Source organism: Elgaria multicarinata, chromosome 17 (assembly GCF_023053635.1).
Source record: "Elgaria multicarinata webbii isolate HBS135686 ecotype San Diego chromosome 17, rElgMul1.1.pri, whole genome shotgun sequence".
Taxonomy (NCBI): domain Eukaryota; kingdom Metazoa; phylum Chordata; class Lepidosauria; order Squamata; family Anguidae; genus Elgaria; species Elgaria multicarinata.
Window position 1 is genome coordinate 4,053,653 of NC_086187.1, and position 18,659 is coordinate 4,072,311.

The 18,659-nt window shown below is 54.0% G+C and overlaps 1 protein-coding gene across 1 annotated transcript in view; it reads right to left on the minus strand.

Annotated features, from left to right (window-relative positions):
- The window catches only part of GRID2IP (Grid2 interacting protein), a 93,699-nt gene that overhangs the window by 35,120 nt on the left and 39,920 nt on the right, over window positions 1–18,659 (minus strand). Inside the window, exons 4-9 of the mRNA XM_063143419.1 lie at window positions 7,583–7,837; window positions 6,551–6,636; window positions 5,382–5,451; window positions 5,068–5,162; window positions 2,628–2,820; window positions 1,900–2,048 (exon numbers count right to left, since the gene is read on the minus strand). Of these exons, the coding sequence (XP_062999489.1) occupies window positions 1,900–2,048; window positions 2,628–2,820; window positions 5,068–5,162; window positions 5,382–5,451; window positions 6,551–6,636; window positions 7,583–7,837 (848 nt within the window). The remainder of the gene's footprint in view (window positions 1–1,899; window positions 2,049–2,627; window positions 2,821–5,067; window positions 5,163–5,381; window positions 5,452–6,550; window positions 6,637–7,582; window positions 7,838–18,659) is intronic.

Consider the following 18,659-nt stretch of genomic DNA (forward strand, 5'->3'; position numbering starts at 1 on the left):
AATCCCGTCAGGGAGGGAGCACTCTGTTCCTCCCCCCCCTGTTCCCCCCCAGTTAGTGGTAAATGCAATCCTTCGCATTTACAGCTACCCCCCCCACAAAAAAACCCATGTCAACCCCATTTTCCCATTAAAACCCCCACTAACTAGCACAGCTGCTCCCAGGCACCCCCAGACCAGCTTCGTGAGCGCTCGGGTGGGCGGGCGCGGCGGAAACCCTCAACTGCGCTCCTTTCCATGTAGACGCTGGGAAGGAGCATCAGTGTGGCTGCACCCCAGCTCGTGCCGCCGGGCGCAGCATTATCAAAGTCATATAGACGAGGGCCGGGTCACCTCTGTGCGTGCGTGTATGTGTGCACAGACAAAGGGACCCGTCCAGCTCCACCTTGGGCTCTGAATGCTGGGCCTTCTTGCCAACGGGCCGTGCCTGCTGGAGCCGTGCCTGCCAGATCCCTTTCCCCTTCTGTAATGGGGCTTGCGTCCACACACCCCCCCCCCCAAGTCTGTCTGCTGAAAGCCCCAGCTTCCTCCTTCCGCAAGTGGGGCCCTCGCCACCACCACCACCACCACCACCACTCGGCATCTGAGCTGCTCTCTGGCGTAAAAACAATCGCACTGGAACAAACACAGGCATTTGCTTGTAAATAACACTTCCCGAGCTGAAGATTAAAACCTTTCATTCTAAATTTACCCTGTTGGGATGTAATGCCCACAATCCCCCCAAACACACAGCTGGTGCCGAGGTTGCTACAGCAACTGGAGAGAGCCGCAGGCGCCGCGGCGGAGCACTCGGTGTGGGCTCCTCGCGGCAGGGATCCGGGTGACGCGTTAATACCCTCCTGCCACCCTGGAAGGCTGACGCCCCCTTCCCTGAAAGAGGCCTTGGCAGCTGCTCTTCCCAGGGGCCGCCTGCACGCCTCAGCCGAACTTCGGGGTTGGGGGGCCGAGGACCGCGCCCATTCCTCCCGACGCGGCTGGCTCAGCGGGACGCTTTCGCAGGGCCCTTTCATCTGCCCCGTCGCCCATATCTGGCGCTTCTCTTACAACAAGCCTGATGATGGACCCCTCTCCGGGGTCTCCAGAGGACGGTGGTAGGGCGAGGGCCCCCCTAGCCCTGCCAGCAGAGATGCCAGAGATGGGGCCTGGGTGCATAAAAGCCCGACTCTAAGGCCCCTGAAACATGCTGCCTCCGGTGCAGCGCTTCAGGGGAGGCCCAGGCAGCCGGGAACCGCCCAGGCACCGCCCACCCCGCTCCATTCGCTCCTCTGCTCTTCTCCGGGGCTCCTCTTTTCCTCCCTCGCATCTGCACCATTGCACAACCCTATATCCTGCATACCCGTGGTCCGGATCTGTTCAACGCCGCCTCAACAAGCAGGGGCAGCTGTTCACTTGTCTCTCTAAAGAGCCGCAACGGGCCCCAATATTCACACACCCCTGGGATGGATCCTCTGGGCCGTGTGTCTCTGACGGAGCTGGGTCCCAGGCCAAAGGAGGGTAGGTCCCACCATCCCTGGCCGGGTCTCTGGAGAACCCAGTGAGCTCAGGCCTGGCTGGGCCATGTGCCAACTGAGCCCAAGCCCCCAGGTGTCCTGTAATGGCGCCAGGGCTGCGTGGCCACACTCCCCATCCGTCCTCCTTTCTCCCCAGCAATGCCTCCACTCCCCGCTCCACCTAGGCAAGCTCTCCAACGTCCCCCGAAAGGCTGGGGAAGAAGCCATGGGGAGCTTATCCAAGAGGAGCCCCCAACACACAGCCTCTCTCAACGATCCAAACCACGTTCTGTCCGAGCGAGGACCACTGAAGCTGCTGAGAAGCCCTGGGCATGCCCTAGGGCTGCTGGGGACGGGCGTTCCCCCCACCCCCCCACCCACCCCGCACGCCCAACAGGAGCTGGCGCCTCACCCGACTTGTAGCCCAGGAACCTGGCAATCTTCTGCCGGCAGTGCTCTTGCTCCTCATAGGTCAGCAGCTGGTAGATGAACTGCCAGATGACCTGCTTGGAGGGTGTGTCCAGGACAGGGTACACGTCCACGATGAGCGTGTCAATGTTCCTGGATGGGCAAGGGAGAAGGTGGAGCTGGGGGAAACAGTGCTAAATGCTTTGGCACCAGGGTTAGGACGGAGGTGCTTGTTCTCTGGGTCATGAGGAGGACTGGTGCACCCCCACCCCACAGGCACAGGCACAGGCACATCCTCCAGCCCTGCTCTTGTACCCTCAACAATGGCCTGGCATGCACCAATGCTTTCCCCGTCACATCGCCTCCATGCCGAAGAAAAGCTTCACTTCTGCCAGGCTGCTGTTAAGGGCCCTGTGGCAGACGAAAATGTTCTTCTGAGTTTAGACACTCAGAAACAAACTGCTGCCTCCAAGCCCTTCCTCAGTTCCTGCATTGAGCAGGGGTTGGACTTGATGGCCTTATAGGCCCCTTCCAACTCTACTAGTCTCTGATTCTATGAAGACCAGTACATGCACTGATTCTGCAAGGACCACACAGTGCCGGCCCAGATGGGACACTCCTGCAACAGAGCGCACCAATGGAACAGATGCTGCCACCGCTCCTCAAAGGATTTGGAATCCTCCACTCACCGAGGGACGGACGGACGGACGGACGGAGTCTCCAGCCTGTTACCTGTGCTGGAAGAAGCTCTCCAGTGCTTTGCAGATGGTGTAACGCTCCGGCGGTGTGAGCAGGTGCTCCAGCTGTTGGTGGAAGGTCCTCCCCTGGATCTTGATGCTGGAGGGCAAGATCTCTGCAACCCACTGCAAGGAGGTGAGCGCTGAGGAGGAGGAGGAGGAGCTGGGCGTCTCTGACGACTTGCAGTCTGCACGCGCAAGGACAAACCACTGGTAAGGTGGCCAGCCAGGCGGAGTCTCCTCAGCCAAGGCAGGAAACGAGCACCCAGGTGCTCTCCGGCACCCTTTGAAAACGGACTGTTTTTTACCCAATAAATTAAAATAAGCACCTTTCTCTTATCTTACATGCGCTCCGCACATTGTCCCTCAGAGCAGCTGAGCCAAGGTGTCGCCACATATTTGTTGTGGTGAATCCATATTTAACACATTCCAAAATAGCATTTTGCAATAGCCCCAAGCAGGGCTGCGCCAAGCTGGTCATAGGCCCGGGCCAGATGGGAAATGTAGGCCCCATTTCAAACTGCTCATTAAGTATTTTTAGTCAATTCTAAATACATATGAACTGGAACGGTTTATAAAAAAAAGGCAATGGCAAGCACTGTTATTCAAGATGTATATAAGACATCTCTGCCTCTACCAGGGGGACTTGGCGTAGGCCCCCTCAAAATCGTAGGCCCAGGCCAACTGGCCCCACTGGCCCAGCCCTGGTCCCAAGTGCACATGAGAGAGAGAGAGAGAGAGAAGAGCATCTCATCCTTCATGGCACTTGGAAAAGACTCAGTGGGTGCAACGCAGCAGGACGTTCTGCTATGCAAACCTCCTGCAATTTACTAGGAGCTGTGTTATTCTCAGTATTATTCCCTTATAAAGACATCTCATAAACTGCAGAGCTACAGACACTAGGTGCAGTGCAACCCTATGCAAGTTTTCTCAGGCCCCGTTCCATGCAGCCTACTTCCCAGTAAGCATGTCTGGGGTGGCAGCTTTACCATTTCCAGCTTGTTCCATAGGACTCGGACCATTTTAAGGGTTCCGCCCCTGCAATCGCAGTGTTTAGTTCTCAGTTAATGTGACGTGAGAATCAACGGTTTTGTACATCTGGAGCAGAAGTGGTGGACAACCTCTTCCGTATCGCCCTCTGTGCGTTATCTCCCCCAAGGAACTTCTGCCTAGTTTGTAAATCACAAGCTCTAAGTAGGTGCTCTCCCAGACAGGCGAGGCCCAGCTGGGCAGATTAGCCCTTTGAAGTGACAGGAAGGCAAGGGAGGCTGAGCTACGGCAGCCAGCGTGTGCCATGAACCTCGATGCTTCTGAAATAACACAGTCTGGAAAGAACACCCACAGGGATAAATCCAAGGGCGCGTTCAGCCAGGAGTTTAACAGCCACGCGTGATGCCCAGCCCAGCCCAGAACTCCCCTCCTCTCCCTCTCTGAGCTTGTCTTCTAAAGGGGCAACATTTTCCATTAGCAGATCAATCTCCCCATTTCAGAGCAAGCGTCTCCCAAGCAAAAACACCCAGCAGAACTCTGCTGCCACTAGGAAAGCACGAGGAATCCGTTCCAGCGCGATTTTGACCAGGCTTAATCCAGTTCCCACTTTCCAGACTGAGGGACTCAAGACACAATTTGTGGCTGAAGTCAGAACTTGCAATGTGATTTTCAGGCCGAAACAAACGCACCTCTGGCAGCCGCCGATAGCATTCAAAAACATGCTCGCTTTAATCAGTGGGAGATGAATGTGCCCATTTCAAAGTTGTACATATGTCTGAAAATACGTACACATTTTTATGAGAAAAGAAAAACAAAGTTCGCCTTCTGAATTGGGCATGAAATGTAATGAGCTTTGAGGTGGAGTTCCGGGAACTTCAGCGAGCTCCAGTTTTACTTGTAAGCACACCCCTGGCTGCTCCCACATTTTCTTCCTGTGAACATTCGGCTGCTTTGGATTTTACTTTTTCCAGCACTGCAATTAAGCAGGACACTGACAGCAGGCAATCAGTGAAAGAGACGCCTCCCTTTCCAGACTTCCCAAATATCTATGTTCTCCCCCTTCCCAACCGCCTGATACATAGAAAGCCCTAGTGAAAAACGAGCTGCCGCCTCCTCTTCATAACTTCCCAGCCCCACACGTTGCTTGGGCAGGGCGCTGCTCTCTGGCCACTCAGCCTCACACTCCTCTACACGACACGGTTGGTCTAGCAGCACTGTGCTTCCCTCCAAAGAGCCTTGGGGACTGGACTCTTGCGAAGCTCCCGAGACGGCATCCTCTCAACCTTCTGGAGAACTACAGTTCCCAGGGTTGCTGGCTTGGGAGCCCTGGGGCTTGAAGAAAGAAGGAGCCATGGGTGGGAACAGAGAGAAGGAGGAGGAGGAGGCGGCCAAACTGCTTTCCAGGAGGCCAAACTGCTTTGCCCTCCGCTCATCTGTGATCTTACCACCTGAAAAGCTGACAATGCCTTCTTCAACCACGAGGGTGGGCATTGCCCCGCTGCCCTGGAGCATGGACACGACCTTCTCGTGGGAACAGTTCCTGCAGAGGAGAAGACGGAAGCCGCGGCACGTCAGTGGGAGAAAGGGCGAACGAAGGAAGCAAGCGGGTTCCGTGTGGGCAGAGCTGAGCGAAACCCCTCCTTTGCTCTGGGATGCCAGAGGCACCCCCAGCCAGCCCTCTGGGCACAGCCAGCTCCAGAAGCGCATTAAACCACTCCAGGGGCTGCCACAGGGATAAACCAAGGAGCTACTCCCTCACCTCATATCCAGGCCGTTCAGGAACAAGATTCTGTCTCCAGGTCTCAGGGATGCTTTGTCAGCCGGACTGCCTGGAAAAAGCAGCACACTCAGATGTGCCGTGTGGGGACGCAGCGCTCGGCTGACTCCTGCCCACCTCCAGAACCCCCATGCCAATCTCTGGGCAGATTTTCTTGGGAGCAACGCAGGCAGCCCCACCGCCTTCCCCTCTCCTGATCCAGGAAGAGAGGTCTGGTGCTGAGGTCCTCTCTCCCCTTGGATGTCCTCTCGCTCCCACCCACCCACCCACCCACCCACACATGGAAGGCTTGCTTCTGACCCAGGTTGTTCCAACACTCCACCCTTTAACGGACTTGGACACCATGGAGGTCTGCCAGAGCAGGCCTATGCAAGATGTTACACAGACCACGCCCACTGTAACCCCCTGTTCTGTGACAGAGGAGAAGGCTGCTCTTTCCAAATATTCCTCCCCCCCACCTTAAGGAAAGAGCCATCATGGTGCACCCTCACACCTGGGATGTCTGTTCCCCAGTATCATCATGAAAATCCTAGTAACAGACCAATCCCCTTTGATGAGATGCCTCCTTGTCCCCTTCCACAGGCACAAAGATGTCCTGGCAAGATGTAATGCAACCAAGAAGCCCTCAATTTGTGCTGCCACATAACGCTAGCCTATGGCAGGCAATCGAACAAACTGTGGTTTATTTTCTCAATCCCTGGGTTGTTTGTTTCCCTCCTCCTTCCCCCACTTCCCCCGCTCTGTCCCAAATGTATCGACAAATAGAGCAGCTGTGTGTGCGTGTTTCACTCTTGCCTGTTGCCTCTGTAGCCTAGCAAAATAACCACAGTTCTTGGTTCACATATAATAACAACCCATGGTTTAAACAACCCAGAGTTCATAAACCAACAACAAACCATGGGTTCTCTTTCTTGATTGCTCATGGTTAACAAAACATGGTTTGTTAGTGTGACTAGATTTGCACCTTACAACAACCCAGAATTCAACAACCTTGGCATGGGTTAGCGTTATGTGTGAAGAGAGTCAGTACTGGTGGTCGTACTTCTCAGTAAGCAAAGATCCCAGATTTATTTGGAGAAAACAAAAGCAAGCATCTGCTCTGAAAAAGAAGACATCACCCGTATTATGCAGGAATTCTTAACTCTCCTTACCAGGCAAGACTGACTCGATCCACACAGGTGCATGTCCACGCAATGTGAAGCCAAAGCTCCTGCTGCCTTTGTAGACACGAACGGTCCTGGGGGAAGGCAAGACAAGTTACTAGTCCTCATGTCTGTGGGGGGGGGGGGCAGAGGAGCTTCAAGTGTGTGAGCCACTGGGACGTGTGAGCTCTTGGCCCTCTTCACGGCTCTTAAGCCACAAGCCCTGCTGATGCGCTTTGGAGACGAGCGCCTCCAGGTCCTCCCTTTCTTCCCTTCTCCTAATGCTCCTCAAAAATCCATCCATGATCTCTCACCATTGGCTGTACTTGGCAAGGGCTGATGGCAGTTGTAGGCCCAAACACCTAGAGAGCCACAAGTGGCCACCCCTGCATCAGATCTTGGGAGCAGAATACAATGGGGGAAGTACACAGATCTGCGCCAATCTGCTCTGCCACACGGCCCCTCGGCGTCAGAGGGAGCCCTGCCTGGCTGCCGGCAGAGACAAGCTCTTGCCCCTCCCTTGCTTGTGCATCAGTTATGTGCATGGTATTCACGCACACACACACAAACACACACACACACACTACACGTGTACCAGGGTTTTGCCTCTTCAGCTGCCCACCTCAAAGCTCCATCAGTCGAGCTGCAAGGGCAGGGGAACTCTACTTGGTTTAGCCTGACCCACCCTGACAATGCAGGTCACGGTCACACACACACACACATATCATACATAAATATGTAGGAATGTAAAAATGGGAAATTCTTAAGAGTTTTCAAAAACATTTTAAAAACTTCACGCTCACTTGGTCCCATTTCTTAAACTGCATTAATGCAACGTCTGCATGCGACGGCGGCGGCCAGGAGCGAGGGACCTCTTCCCGCCAGAGGGCGGAATTCAATCTCAGGGGAGCATCCATCCAGATGCCGGGAGCTTTGGTGTACCTAGCACAACTGGAGGGCACCAGGTTGGGGGATGCAGATGCAAATCGTAGAATCGCCCGCCTGCCGCGGGTTGCAAGGGCCTGGCGGAAGGGGACTGACCTGCGCGCCGCCCCGGAGCCCACGTTGCTGGCCACCAGGGAGGTGGTCTTGCGCAGAGCCTTGCACTTCTCCTCGTGGCTGCGTGGCACCGAACTGGCGCGGGTGGAGACCAGCAGGCGTTCGTGGTGGTCCTCGCTGCGGCTGCGTCTCAGCCGGCTGGCGGGCTGCTCGCTCTTGGCACGGCACAGCTTGCTGATGAGGCTCTGGGAGACCACTTCATCAAAGTGCTGGCGGTGCTTCCTGGGGATGAAGATCCTGGGGAACATGGCAAGGGAGGCGGGTCAGGGGAGCGGTGGGGGACTCGGGCGGAAGGCAGCACTCCGCAATCCGGACCCTTACGAGCCCATCAGGCGGAGCGTCAGCATAAAACCCGCGTTCTGGCGAGGGGCGGTGGGGGGTGGAGAGCGCCGGGCCTCCCCTTCAATGGTTCTCAGCGTCTTGCTGTTCTAGCGATGGGGTGCCGCTCCTCCTGGGTGCTGGATCTTTCCCCCATCGAGATGCCTTCGAGGTAGGTTCTTACTCCAGGCACACTCTGAGTAGGGTTTGGTGCCTTTGGCTGACTAAGATTCCACTACTCCATCCCTTCTCTGGTGTAGGCAGCACAGAGCGCGCGTGTGTTTGCCTGTGTGTGAGATTGTGGTTTGCGTGCCTGCTGCAAAGCACGGCGTATTTTGAAAGCTGAACTCCCAGATGGTGTTTTCTTTTCGCTACGATCTGACAGCAAAATCACCATGAGCTCACCAGCCCCCACATCCCCCCCCCGAAGGCATCTTGGCTGCTATTGGCATACAGGTGTGAAGACGCCCACGCCGACCCTGCCCACGCCGGCAGAGTCGCTGAGGACACGCCAGTCCCTCGCAGTCTAGCGGCTACCTGGATGCCTCAAATACGAAGCACATCCAATGCCGGAGGAGACCCAGGTTTCAAGGTGGGGCTTGGGTGCTCCGGCCCCAAGCGATGTTACAGAGCAAACGCCGTAGGGCCAGAAGTTACCATTTCCAAAGGAACCTCCCCCTCCCCTTGCTGCCAGGTACAAGATCAGGCCCTTTCCTCTCCAGCTGTGAGATCACACGGAGATTGCTGAGAACGTGTCGTCTGCGAGCACCGCCGCAACGAATTGGGCAAGAACATGACCGTGCGTTCACTTCCGTGAGGCAGCCTCGGCAAAGGGCAAAGGCAAGGGAGGGCACCGTGTCCCCCCCCCCCCTTCCTTAAACCCCAGCAGCTGAGACAGGATTCCCTGCTAGAGATGGACCAAGCACACATTTATTCCACTGAGATGTCACCATGGGGAAGAGCCCCATTGCATTCGCCTGGGTTGCAAACAACTACCTAAGGTTGTTATCTTTTCGGCGCCAGGTCAAGACCTTTCTCTTCTCCCAGGCATTTTAACAGCATTTTAACAGCATTTAATAACGTTAAGTTTGTTTTAATGGACCCCAGAATTGTTGTTTTAAATTAATACTGTTGTTGTTTTTATACTGTTTTTATGTTTTTTAAATTTTTTGTATACTTTTAATGTCTACTATTTTTAATTGTTGTAAACCGCCCAGAGAGCTTCGGCTGGGGGGGCGGTATATAAATGTAATAAAATAATAAATGAATAAATAAATACCTGGGATTCTGAAGTGTAAATCGTGTGTTATAGGTGGAGAGAAAAGGGGGGGATGTTGAAGGAAGCTGCGGTCCTTCCCCATTTTAAGCATGCAGCAGCAGAGAAAGCTGAAGAATTCCTCAGGTTTAGTCCTGCAGCAAGAGTCAACTCCCTGGTGATCTTAGACAGCAGGGAATTCCTGTCCCCAGAGCATCTCCTCACCCTCTCACCACAGGCCTATTTGTATCCAAAATGGCTTTGCAAGACATGAGTTGCATCTCCTTCCCTCCCCATGCTTGCTCCAGACAGGGTAGGTGAGCACTGCACAATTTTCTCCCCCAGGCTTTCCCTGGCTTCTCCTTCAGTCCAGACTTGTGTCAAGGTGGCCTGAAATATCTCAAGCCCAGCCAGGCAGTCGTTCTGCTGTTCCCCCATGGGGTTGGGCGTTGGGGGGCATGTTGTCACTTCCCTGCCAAGGAGGGCTCCAGGGAGACTCTTTCGACAGGGCCCATTACTGGCCTCAAATGACATCCTCTGATGATGGGGAGAAATCTGCGTCACAGCTAAGTAGCAGCCGGATGTAGCTGGGGAGAACAGCGGCCCCCTGGGCCTCTGTGGTCTTGGGTTCAGGTGCTCTCCTCCCCTGCTGTACTGCTTGTGGGCTCAATGCAGGGAGCTGGGGGATGTCCCCCTCGCCTTGCCTCCCTGCTTGCCGAAGGACAGCAAAGGGAGGTGGGCAGGGCTCCTGCTTCAGAAGAGCACTGGGTGGCCCTCCCACAATGCAATGGAGCAAGTGCTTAATTTGGGGCTGCTGCAAAGATTTATGGGGAACACTTGCCTACCCAAAACTGCACAATCCAGAGGCCACCAAGAACCACTGAGTCCTGCCTGCTAACAACTGTTGTGCTTGGAGAGGGGCTTAATGGACTCCTCACCAGGGACTGGCCCAGGGGACGGTTTTCGTTGCTGCCAGATCTCAGCGCTCAAACTTGTAAAGAAGAGAGGCATGTGGGAAGTGCATTTGCCACAGAGCAACGGTCACGGCTGAGATTAGGGTATCGGACAGGCATGAGGAGGGGGAAGGGCCAAACGTGGCCCTGGATGGGACCCCTGGATGACCATGAAGGACTGAGGCAGGTACCGTCTTCCTAGCATTTGCATACTCAGCCCCCCCACTTCCAAGTGGCTCCCCCTACCCTCTTGCTCTCTCGGGGCTGATTCTTTACACATGTATGACTGCAGCAGCAGCAGCACCGAGTGGCAACTCAGAGAGGGGCCGTGGGTCAGTGGCAGACCACCTCCTTGCAAGGCAGAAGGTCTCCGGTTCAGCCCCAGCAGCATCTTCCTGAAACCCTGGAGAGCTGTAGCTGCCAGTCAGTGCTGACAATACTGGGCTCAATGGACCAAGGGTCTGACTAGTATCAGGCATCTTCCTAGGTTCCTAAAGGAGCTGTCACAGATCAAATGCCACAAACGGAGTGTTCCTATCAGCTCACACAAGGAGGCGGTTCATACAACCGAGCAAAATACAGACAGCTACATCATCAAAAGGACACATGCATGGCACGGGCCCTTTGCCTAGCTGCTAGCCAGTCCCCTGAGTGTCTCTTCCCTGATTAAGAAGCCAATCTGGCCAGCCTGTGGATTCCTGTTCATGCCCAACTTCCAACATACCTTGACCTTGTGCACAAGTTGAACAGGCATCTCCTGTTTTCAGACAGGTATAAAATGCTCCAAGGTGGAAGGCCGGGCCTGACCCCTGTCCTGGAACAACAGGTCAAGGGCTCACTTCAAGGTGGAGGGGAAGGGCTGCTTAAAACAGAAACTCCCACCTGTTCCGACAGGGCATGCGCAGGAGGACTGGGCCTTGTGGCTCCCCAAACCCCCTGCCTGGTGCTGCTGCTTCACAACATAACCAAACAGAGAGTGGGAGAGACAGAGACAGAGAAACGGAGAGACAGATAGATCATCGCCCAAACGCTTTGGAAACGTCAGCTGTGCAAGGAAGAAACTTCTCAGGGTGAATCAAAACCACCGCGCTGGGCTGGATTACTCCCAGCTTGGAGCAGCTGAGCCTGGCCAGGCTGGCCGATGGGGAGGAGGAAACGCTGCAGCCCAAAGCTTGAAACCGAGGACTGATTTACACAAGTGAAGCTGCTGGATTTGGCACGGCGACTGCCAAGAGTCCAGCACGTCTCTCACGTGTGCAGAGACCCTTGTGCTTCATCTCCTCCTGGGGAAGCCTCCAACAATGCGCAAAGGGAGCCGGGAGCAGGCTGGAGCCAATCCGGGGCTTTTTAAGAGAGTGGTGAAGGGCGTGATCGTGTGGGTGTCTTGGGCAGGATCTACACTACTGCTTATAACGGTTTATAATGGTTATGACAACTGTTCAGGCCCAGGACACATTACATATACCGTTTTCATAACGTTTTTAAAGTGTTATATCCTGCTTGGTGTAGATCGGGCCCACGAGCCGGGGCCCACAGGGACACAGTGCCTGCACTTCCTTGTTAGCAGGGAGGCTGGCATCACCTGCCACCCCCACAGACTTCCGTGTTTCCTCTGAGCTTAGCCACAAGCCTCACAGTAACGGGGGGGGGGGGGGCGTTCTCCCAGGAACAATACATTGGCCCCTGTTGCACATTATTTTGGGGTGTCTTGGCCTTGAATGGGGAATTAAGACACACTTACCCAGTCTGCATGACCATGGTGTGGTTAACCATTCCCTTAATTCAATCAGCCCATAGGCCCAGTTGGAACCATTGCTGGCATCCCACCGACATGCGTGGCAAGGGAAATAAGCCACCGTGGCTCGTTAACCACGCCGCCACGGTCATGTGAACAGGCCCATTAGCTTACAGAAGACCCGATGGAGAGAAAAGCTGCTAGACTTGGTTTCTTCATAGCAAGGCAGCTGCCTGAATTCATGCATGGACTCCCCTTGGGGATGGGGCGGGGGGCTCCAGGGGCCTTCACAACGAGTGCCTGCACTTTAGATCTGACTGTGTGACAGAGGTGTTATTGGCCAGAGTCCACACATACGTTCATTCAATCCTCTTTTGCAGAAATTTTGAAGCAGGGCAAAACCAAGGGGCACCTGTGAATCGGGTCTGTTTTGGGCTGCATGGAGCCATCATGGGCAACAAACCTGCCACCAGTTTCCAGCCAAAACTGTGTCCTGGGGTCATCTCGGCCTCATCAAAAGGCTGCTCCTGGTGGCAATCCTACCATGGAGGATTGCCACCAGTTGGTGGATGTATCGTCATCAGAGCTCCCACACGCTAATCCTCAGAACTGCTGTCAGTGGGGCTGCCTTCACTGTTACGAGGGAAGGAGCAGACGGCTGAGAGCAATGAGGGTCTGGGTGGCGGGGAACCTTGGTCCTTTTCTGCAGAGCCTGCTTCCCCAGGAGCCTTCCCATGCAAGTGACCTGACCGGCCCCCCACCATACAGGAAACAAAAGCACACCACCCCTGGGGTGTCCGAGAGAGACAGCAGTGACCTAGGCAGCTTTAGACTTAGGCCAACCACTCCTTGGAGGTGGACCTAAGCGTTGTCTTCCCTGCCCAGAGTTCCCTGGAGACCCAGGATGCCACGGCTTGGAGCCACCTGTGCTCCTATTCAGTCCTGACCCCTGACCCAAGAGGCAGAACGTGAATGGGTGGACCAAGGCGCCCTCCCCCCTCCCCTGGGGGAGTGATCATCTATGGGAAAACTTTACAAGCATTGCCGGACGGCCTCCCTTGACGTCAGTGACCCCCACCACCAGGAGAGAAAGCCCAAAAAAGGAAAGCCCAAATAGAGATGCTAAAAAAGCGAAAGGCAAAAAGGTGGAACAAAGGACCGAAACACATCGGATTTGGGTTTTTAGTAAACTACATCCTTTGATTCACCCCTTTGCCTTTGGCTTTTTTGGCAACCCCCCCCCCCCCCCCGACAAAGGCCATGTTTTGCTCCACATGGTGAAAGTGCTGCTACCAGAAGTTGATTTTTTTATGTGGCTGTGACAACTCCAGCAGGTGATTTTGGCTGAAGTCGGATGACAGCGACATAATGATTGCAGGATGCGTTTTGTAGGGCAACCTCTCCCCGTATTAATCCCACCCCCACACACTCCGCTGCCATCTGTTTCAAGGGCTGCGGCTCACCCTCGCCCAGGGCAAAAGGCCAGGTTGGGGTGGGGTGGGGTGGGGGGCCTCAACAGGCTGTGCCTGTTCATGGGTGACCTTCCCTATGAACAGGCAGTTGCTCACTCTCGGGGTGCCATCGCTGAAGTTATGACTTGGTGCGCTCCAGAATCAGCTAGGATCCCTCAGAGAGGAGCTGGAGCGGGGACTGCAATGCGCCTTTTGGTAACCAGAGAAGGCGGCGCCTTCCTTGCTCAGGTAATGTTAGACGTGCTGATCAAGTGGCCCTTTGTCCTTCATCTTCCAAAGGGAAGCCTGGCAGAGAAACTGGAGAGAGAGAAAGACAAGGACTGAAGAGGCGAAGCAGAGTTGGCAGGCAAGGCGCTGCTGTCACCAAGAGCGGTCTCCTAAGTCAGGCCAGCAAACCGAGCGGCTCAGTCTGGGGCCAAGCTGAGCTCCGAAGCAGGGATTGCGAGCTGGGAATTTATGTTCGCGAGCCCTGAGCTGGTGTGCGTGTGTGCGTGTTGGTGCTTTCTTCTGCACAAGGCCCACTGGAATTTCAAAGGGCAAAAGCTCCGTGGTGGTGGTGCTGTTGCATGGCTTCTTGTGCAACAGAAGGTCCCGACGGGTCTGTACAATCTGCCTGCCATGCTGCACCCTTTATAGGACCTAAAATATGTCTCCTAAGTGGACTGCTTCAGCTTTCCCCATGTGTCCTAGGAAGTTGCAGAGGGGGCAGAATCGCACGTAATCCCAGTGCACCACAACTGAAGTGTCAGATCAGACATGGAGGGCTGGGAAAGACGCCCCTACAGATGCCTGAGCAAGGAGGAAGGAGGAGCTTGTCTGGGAAGCCTCAGTGGGAGCTGCTGAGCTGACCCAAGCTCCCCCACTTCCAGAGGCTGGCCTCTTTGTCGCCACCACAGGCGGTGCGCCTACTGGGCCTGCAACCTTGCCCGCTCCAACTGGCCCATGGACGCCCCAGTTGGCCTGCTGGCTGCAGTTTCGTATGAAAGGGCGGAGCAATTGGGTCAGAAGTGTTGAGGCTACAAGCAGTGAAAGGAAATTCCTGGCCGTGGCCTCTGTCAACCAAATTTGTTCACCATCTACCGGGGGGGGGGGCAATTTCCTCTTAGGGTTGTGGCTTTGCTCCCCAGAGACTACTCATCACCCTCAGCTGCTCCCCTCTTTCTCAAGACCTGCAAAAAGGAGGAGAGAGGAGAGCAAGACTGGTGCAAGAGTCCAGCCCTGGAGCCTCTGATACGGCGGAGCAGGGTGCCGTGGCATCCTCCCGGGGCACGTGCCGCTCAGAACGTCTTCCAAGGAACACACCTGGCTCTTACAGATGACCTGCCCGAGACCTTGAGCATTGCAGGGACACATATGACCTTGCAATTCCAACACCCCCGATCTGTGAGACCTCCAGATCCAGTCGTGGGCACGCTCCCATTCACTATGGCACTTTCCACAGCAAACATTCCAACCCGGTGCAGAATCAGGGACTTGGGGAGAGGGGAAAAAGCTGCATCTGGGCCCCTCAGTGCGCCCCTTTAACCCAGAAGAGGCAGCGGTAGTAAAGAGAATTCCTCCCCCCCAAAGGAGACCTAAGCTTTCTGGGAGCCCCATGCAAAGAAAGTGCGGCTGCCTTGCTGGGGTGAGGGGGCCCAGCCTGGCCCTCTCCCAAGTGGCCCTTGGGCCACCACAAGCCTCTCTTGGGCAAACTGCCCAGCCCTTGTAAAGCCAGTGCAAAATTCCTCCAAAGGGAGCAAGGCTGTAGCAGCAAGGACCAAGAACCATGAGAGGCAGAATGGTGTAGTGGTTGGAGTGTTGGACTGGGATTTTGGAGACCTGGGTTCAAGTCCCCACATGGCTATGAAGCTCACTGGGTGATGCTGGGCAATCACTGACTCCCAGCCTAACCCACCTCACAGAGTTGTTGTGAGGATAAAATGGAGAGGAGGAGGAGGCACGCTGCATTGGGCTCCTTGGAGGAAAAGGCAGGACACAAATGTAACAAAGAGATAAATAAATATGGAGAAACAAGTTGGTCATTCTTAGGGTGGAAGGAATCCCCAAATTTGGGGGTTGGTGGGATATTTGGATTTTTGAAAGAGTGCTGTGCGTGTTCCCACAAAATGGCTGCTATGGAAGATTGGTCCATTCATAAAGTGGCTGGCCACAGTGGCCACGTTCAGTCACAAAACACTCATTTCCCAGACCGTAAGAAAAGTAACTTTGCCAAGAACCTAAGTCCAAGGCAGAGGTAGTGGCTGAGCTCCAAAACATAACACCATTTTTTTGAACCCACAGTTTTCTGCTCCAACACACATTTCACAGAAGGCAAACTGATGAGCCTCAGAGTCAAGTCATTTGTCCAAGAAACTGAGTACAACTGAGCACCAAACGCCAAATCACAATCTTGTCCCTGGAAAGCACAACAAAATACCCATTTTAAGGAAGGCAAGCTGGTAATGCTCAGAGAAACACGCAAAACACATGCCAAACAAAAGCAATGCACCCAGGCAGCACGGGCAGCACAGGCCCTTGGTGTCGTCCCCCCCACAGGCCTCTAGCGCCCCCAGGCCGCCCCCTGCCACGCCCTGGCTCACCTTTTCCTCTTTCCTGGGCGGCTGAGCACCCCTCACAATGCATCCCTTGGCTGCAGCCACCCACCATTTTTACTTTCTTCTGAGTTTGTCTCTGGGACCCAGAGGCATTCTGGGAAAGAGAGACGGTGCTGAAGACAGCACTTCGCTTTGGAGCAGGACTGGCTCCCAGTTCAAAAGGAATGAATAGAAAGACAGAAAAATAAATAAATATCTTTACAAGTAAAATAAAAATCAGGGCGGGCAGGGAGACAAATGCGGTGCCCACCAGTACTCTGCTGCCTCTGGGTATCCCGTTGGGGACCCCAGATTTTGGGGGGAGGAGCTTTTGAAGCACTGGGGGTCCAAACCCTGTGCTGCCTGCTCCTGGCGCTGCCCCTGGAAGGAAGCACCCAAGGAGGGCAGCTCCTGCAGGCTGCGCTCCCCGGCCGGGCCTACCAGCAGTTGTTTGCAATCTTCCCGCATAGTCAGTGGCATGGTTTTTCTCACAATCCACTCTAGAGTTTTCAAACACCAGCAGACTCGAAAAAACAGATCCGATCTTGGCTCCCTGAAGCGATGATGTGGGGGAGGCAAAGCAGGTCTTTGGCTCAAATGGTTCCCGCCTGACGCACTAAAAACCCTGCTCAAGTATTTCATAGCATCTAAAGTCAGGCTCATTTCAAAACAGGAAGAGGAGCGGGAGGGGAACAGAGCCTTGTTTAGGGCCTCTCCGGTGCTGTTAGCCACTGCCACCCCCACCCCCACCCCCTTTTCTCTTCTTTTTTTGGGCAGAAAAGCATGGTGGCAAAACTGGAGCAACAACCCTACAGGGCAGGCTGCCTTTATTGCCTCATGTCCCATGGCTGCGCATGTGGGAAATGTACACACACACACACACACACACACACACACACAGAGAGAGAGAGAGAGAGAGAGAGAGAGAGAGAGAGAGAGAGAGAGAGAGAGAGAGAGCCCCTCTCACTCCTCCAATCAACTCCCAGAAGGATCCAAGTGGGCTTGAGACCAGCAAGCGCCTTGACCTGCTCTTGCCCTGCACAGCACCCAATCTTGACCTAAGTAGCAGCACCCCTGGAGTACATTTACACTACAAAATGTAAACCAGTTTCAAACTAGATTAACCAAAAGAATTACTTTCCCGTGTGCCTTGCATAGAAAACCGCAGTGCTAATATCTTATTTCTTGAGATTCCAATTCCCATTACCAAACAATTCCAGGCTCACCAGGCCTGGAGCTGTGACAGTTCATCAGATTTCAAACTACTTTTAAGCTTACAGTGTAGGCATGGCCCTTCTCATGTCCTCTCTTAATGCATGAAAAAGATGCAGGATTATACTCTGGGGCTGACTTCACGGCACCAAGTTGGCCCTGCTCTGCCACCAAAGCCCGCAGTATCGCCACTGCAGGGTGGCAGCAAATAATTCCCACCAGGGTAGGCAGCTTTCCACCAGCCATGAGGCTCGCTGTCCTACCCCCTCTGCTCCCGCAGCTCTTGCCATCCAATAGGAGGTCGCTTTCCACCTGGGAACATCCCCGGAGTGAGGACAGACAGCAGAAGAACCACGCTGACCTCACTTGGGCAGGAAAAGTTGGGGTAAGTCCCCGACTTTTCTACTGCACATCTTCGGCTCTTTGCTCCAGGGTGGCTCCAAATCAGCAGCTGCATCATATAACCAATATAGCACGGATTCGGAGCCACTCCGGGGCAAAGACGACGTTTAGACAGCCTGTTTTCTAAGGCTGGATCTGCACTTACTTTACTTTATAGTGCCCCTGGCCCCAGATAGGGTAAAGAAAGGGTGTTCCAGGAATCTAGAAATGAAGTTATCTCTTCCATCCTGGGAATTCTGCTGGAAGGAGGGTTATAAATAATAAAACAATAAATTATGTGTCAGGGGAGAGGCAGAAAAACTCAGCAGAGGACCTCTTTGGGCTCCAAACTACAGTAAAGAATCTTGGGGATGGGGAGCCTGAGCAATGCCAGATCCCCAGCCACGGCTCAGGCCTTGGAGCAACTGTCCCCCCACCCCCGGCTCATCAAAATCCCCTTTAGTTTTATTTATCCAGCAAGACACACAGGTGGGCAGAGCATTTTCCTAGCACTGCATCCTGAAGAATTTGATAACACGAAACACTCAAGCTGAGAAAAAAGAAGGTTGTATTTCAACTATTACTAGAATGAACTCCGTGGTATTGATTGATTGATTTTTTTCTGTAATAAGAGAGCTCCCCAGCGGGAATGAATATAATATCTGCCAGAGAATGAAAGCCACTTGGTTCAAAAAGTATCCATTCACTCAAACTCCCTGAAAGAAAGAGAACAGCTTAGCCAAAGAGGAGGCTGTTTAACCAACCATCCTTGCTAGCCAATGTTTAAAGAGCAGCCAAAGGATTATGAAAAGGAAGAGTACACTGCATTGCAGAATGTTCATAGGGAGATGCGATAAAACCCCACAAATATCCTTTAGGAAAAGGGACTTCAAACACAGAGCTCAGTATAAAAACATCTCTGGAAATATTGCATGGTAAATAACGGCACTCTTAACTTATGTTTAGCCTGAAATAACTTTAAAATATGTATATTGGACGCTGAAACCACAATGCAGACGGTGCTCGTGAGGACCTCCTTCTGGTCCCCTTTTAAAAGGACATTGTAGGCTTAATCAGTGTTTACCTTCCAGTACAGAAAGGGTGATTAACATCAAGGCCAATCCAACTAAATTTTGGAAGCACTGTGTTCAGACCCTGCA